The sequence below is a fragment of the Erinaceus europaeus genome, chromosome 3, assembly GCF_950295315.1.
Source record: "Erinaceus europaeus chromosome 3, mEriEur2.1, whole genome shotgun sequence".
NCBI lineage: Eukaryota > Metazoa > Chordata > Mammalia > Eulipotyphla > Erinaceidae > Erinaceus > Erinaceus europaeus.
The window spans coordinates 162592260-162595723 of NC_080164.1; the positions used below are offsets into that span (position 1 = coordinate 162592260).

Consider the following 3464-nt stretch of genomic DNA (forward strand, 5'->3'; position numbering starts at 1 on the left):
GGGCTAGCTAGACAGTTATGATATTAAGTTACTCCAGGTACAAGTAATTTTTACTATGCTTTGATTCCAAAGGTAGATGTTTTCATGTCTCACTCCATTAAGCTAATTTAGGGAAACCTAAAGGAGAAATGACTGATGTTGTAAATGTCAACTAAACTGTTTGAAATAATAAATTCTGACTCCTGTCATTAAACAAAACTTCCTTGCATTTTGGTCTCAGAACCTAAACCATATAAATTTCCAAGGAGAAAAAGGCTCTTGATTAGATAAAAACAGTAAACAGTTAAAGGTATCATCTAAATTAACTGGTGGTATAAATAACCAAGTTCTTTCCCAAGCCAGTTTCCAAGTCAGGATAGGCCTATGATTGTTACTTATATACAAAGACAGGGCTAAAGAAACAGTATGGGGCATAGAGAGCTAGTCCATTATCACAATTTTGCTGCTACAGTAATTATGTATAACCTTCACAGAGAGTGAACAATAACACAAATACTAGTCATGGCCAAAATCTCCCAGAAGATGTCTACAGCTTTCTATAGAGAATTAACCAATCTCTTAAAACATCCATTATGATGCACAGAATCTGTCAGATTGAGTTAGAAGACCAAATCTTAAAACTTAATCAGTTTAACTGTTTTGAGAAAATGTGTATCAGGTATTTGATCAAATGAGAGGTAACATCCAGAGTCCAAAGGTACCTCATAACTAATAATGGAGAAGAAATGCCTCTCTAAGATTTCTCCTACAAGACAAGAGTCACTGACTTCCAATTTGTACTCAAAGTTGAGGTGTTACAACAGATATAACTGAAGATCAACTTGACATCTTAATGGCACTGACTTTTCTGCACCATTCTAGAGTCAAGATTTTGGTTGAGCAGTTCTTCATTAGGACTTGGAGACTTGTCATGAGACTTACTTATGACCAGGGTACAAAATGACACTGGTAGGATCCTAAGGAGTATAGTGGCTACTGGTGAAAAAAAGAAAATCCTTAGAGGCAGAAAATCAGTCACAAGGTCACAAATCAATAGGGGTTAGTTAGCAACCTTTTGTCAGAGTTACAACATATCAGATTTGTAAACACTACTGTGCAAAATAAATTTAGTGAAGAATAAAAACAATGCAAAAAAGTAAAAAAATAAAGGCAGCTAGGTACAAAAATAGAATATAAGATTTGCTTTTAACAGGATTTTTGTCCCATTCTATTCTACTTCAAATATGCTGGATTACCAACACTAAAATACTGATATTTTGTATTATTATATTTAGGAACAGATTTTAAAAGAGGGCTGTTCAAAGTTATTTATATTTACTTATAAGCCATTGGCAAAGACTAACACTGTCGTATAATCTAATAAAGAATTTCTTCTTTACAGGAGATTTTTAAAAGATGATTTCTTTGGGGGTCGGACTTCTCACCCACACTGACGTGGGTGTTTTGGCTTAATGTTGGCTTTTAGCAGACAGCCACCTTCAGTTAGAAAAATAAAATAAAATTACACCTTCAACTTAATACTGCTTAAACAATCACACATACACAAAATTTCAAGTTAGCAGTGCACTATTTCCAATAGGTAACAAGTTTTTTAAAATAAAAAATATTGTGGAAAATAAATCCAAAACAGAAGAGATGCTGCCTTGGACAGGATCCTGACCAAGGACCTTCACTGCTGCTGAGATGAGACGAAAGGAGTGCATGGGAGCCGTTGGAATCGATGGTGGCTTCGTTCATTTCTATCAACCCACTGAGTCAGACTGTATTTTTGCCGGGAATTCTGTCGGAACCGGGCATAGTTTCGTTTAGTAAGGTCTGAAGGATGCTGCCACTTTGGGGTATGCGTATGATGAACTTGATCCATTAAGGCATAGAGCTCCCCCCAAGTACCTTGGTTAGCATCCTCTGAGCCTTCTAAGTGAGCAATGACATTACTGAGATACCTTTGCTTCTCTGCTTCTAGATCTGCTTGAGGAGCATGAGTCCTGGTTTGGGTTTGTAGAACAGGAATGACTTTACCTAGTCTTCTCTCTTGGATTTTTAGCTTCCCAGAATCCTTGCCAAGAGCACCCTGCCTTTTGTCTGATGAAGTGGAAATAACTGGAGAACTCATTTCACTTGATTTATGTGATCCATTTTTCCATGATGACTGGACTTCTTGGGGAGTTTCTGAGTGGTCCAAGGTTTGAGAGACTACAGAGACAGTTTTCTTACTGTTTGAAGGAAAAGGGAAATGAGACCCCTTTTGGGCAGAGTTACTAGGGCCAGTTCCTTCAGATTCAGTGCAAAGGTTGGTCTCATTTGGGCTAAGACCATCTTCTGTTATCTTACTTTCAAAGGAGGAAGGTTTTTCATTATCTCTAGATAAGTCAGACTTTTCCTTATCAAGCACAGCACAGCAAACTGTTGGATCAAATGGTGCAACAACTGTTATTTTCTTGAGATTCTTTTCTACTGTAAAATGTCCGTTTAGTGGTTTAGTAGAAGATGGTCCATGACCAGGTGATGTAGTTAGTTGAGGTAGTTTGAAGAGGCCAGGGGTCTCATCTACTGGACCTAAGCTGCTCAATGAATCTTTCTCTTGGGGCACATCACTTTGAATTTGACTCCCTTCTCCTTCCTTCTTGACATGGCTATCGTCATCTTTAAGAAGCCCTGCTCTACAAGTGTTCTCATTTGATGGGTCATCATCCTTCAAGAGCTCTTGAACCTCTTCCTCTGTAAAACTGAATAATCCATCATCTTCTTCTCCTTCAGATAGCTCTAGCAAGGAATCATTCAATTCATCCTTATGCAAGGAACCCCCAGAAAATGGGGCACTATCTTTAGGTGTAAAAGAGGTACCAGAAGACTGTTGAGAGGGCACTAGTGAGCACGTCATATTGTGTGGAGCTGATGGCGTGATCTCTGCCTTTACCACGAGGCCAAATGGAATAAGATTTCAGCTCTTGTGAGCTGTTCCTTTTAGGAGACTTGTCAAAATTATTGACTCCCACCTTCCTCGGAAAGCCAGGGCGAACGACAGCGCCTCACTCCGCCGCCGCCGCCATTTTATCGCCCCCTCCCAGACCTCCTCCACCCGGAGGCAGCCCATAAAAATATTTTTAACAGCATCCTTTTTTTTTTGTATGTTTACTAAGCATACATACAGCAGTTCTGAGACTATTTCTGTCTCTCTCTCTCTTTTTTTTTTTGCCACCAAGGTTGTCACTGGTGGTCTGTGCCAGCACTATAATTCCACAGGTCCTGAAGGCTATTTTTTCCCTTTTATTGCCCTTGTTGTTTATTATTGTTGTTATTGCTGTCATTATTGTTGGATAGGTCACAGAGAAATCAGGAGAGGAGGGGAAGACAGAGAAGGGGAGAGAAAGATAGACACCAGCAGACCTGCTTCACAGCTTGTGAAGCAATCCCCTGCAGGTGGGGAGTGGGATCAAACGGTGATCCTTATGCTGGAGTGTTAA

The 3464-nt window shown here is 39.4% G+C and overlaps 1 protein-coding gene across 1 annotated transcript; it reads right to left on the bottom strand.

Moving 5' to 3' along the window:
* Positions 1–582: 582 nt before the first annotated feature.
* LOC103110126 (S100P-binding protein-like) lies at positions 583–3030 on the bottom strand. Its single transcript, XM_060188242.1, has one exon. It carries the CDS (start codon positions 2879–2881, stop codon positions 1670–1672), a length of 1212 nt encoding a protein of 403 aa, XP_060044225.1. The 5' UTR covers positions 2882–3030; the 3' UTR covers positions 583–1669.
* Between the last annotated feature and the right edge of the window lie 434 nt (positions 3031–3464).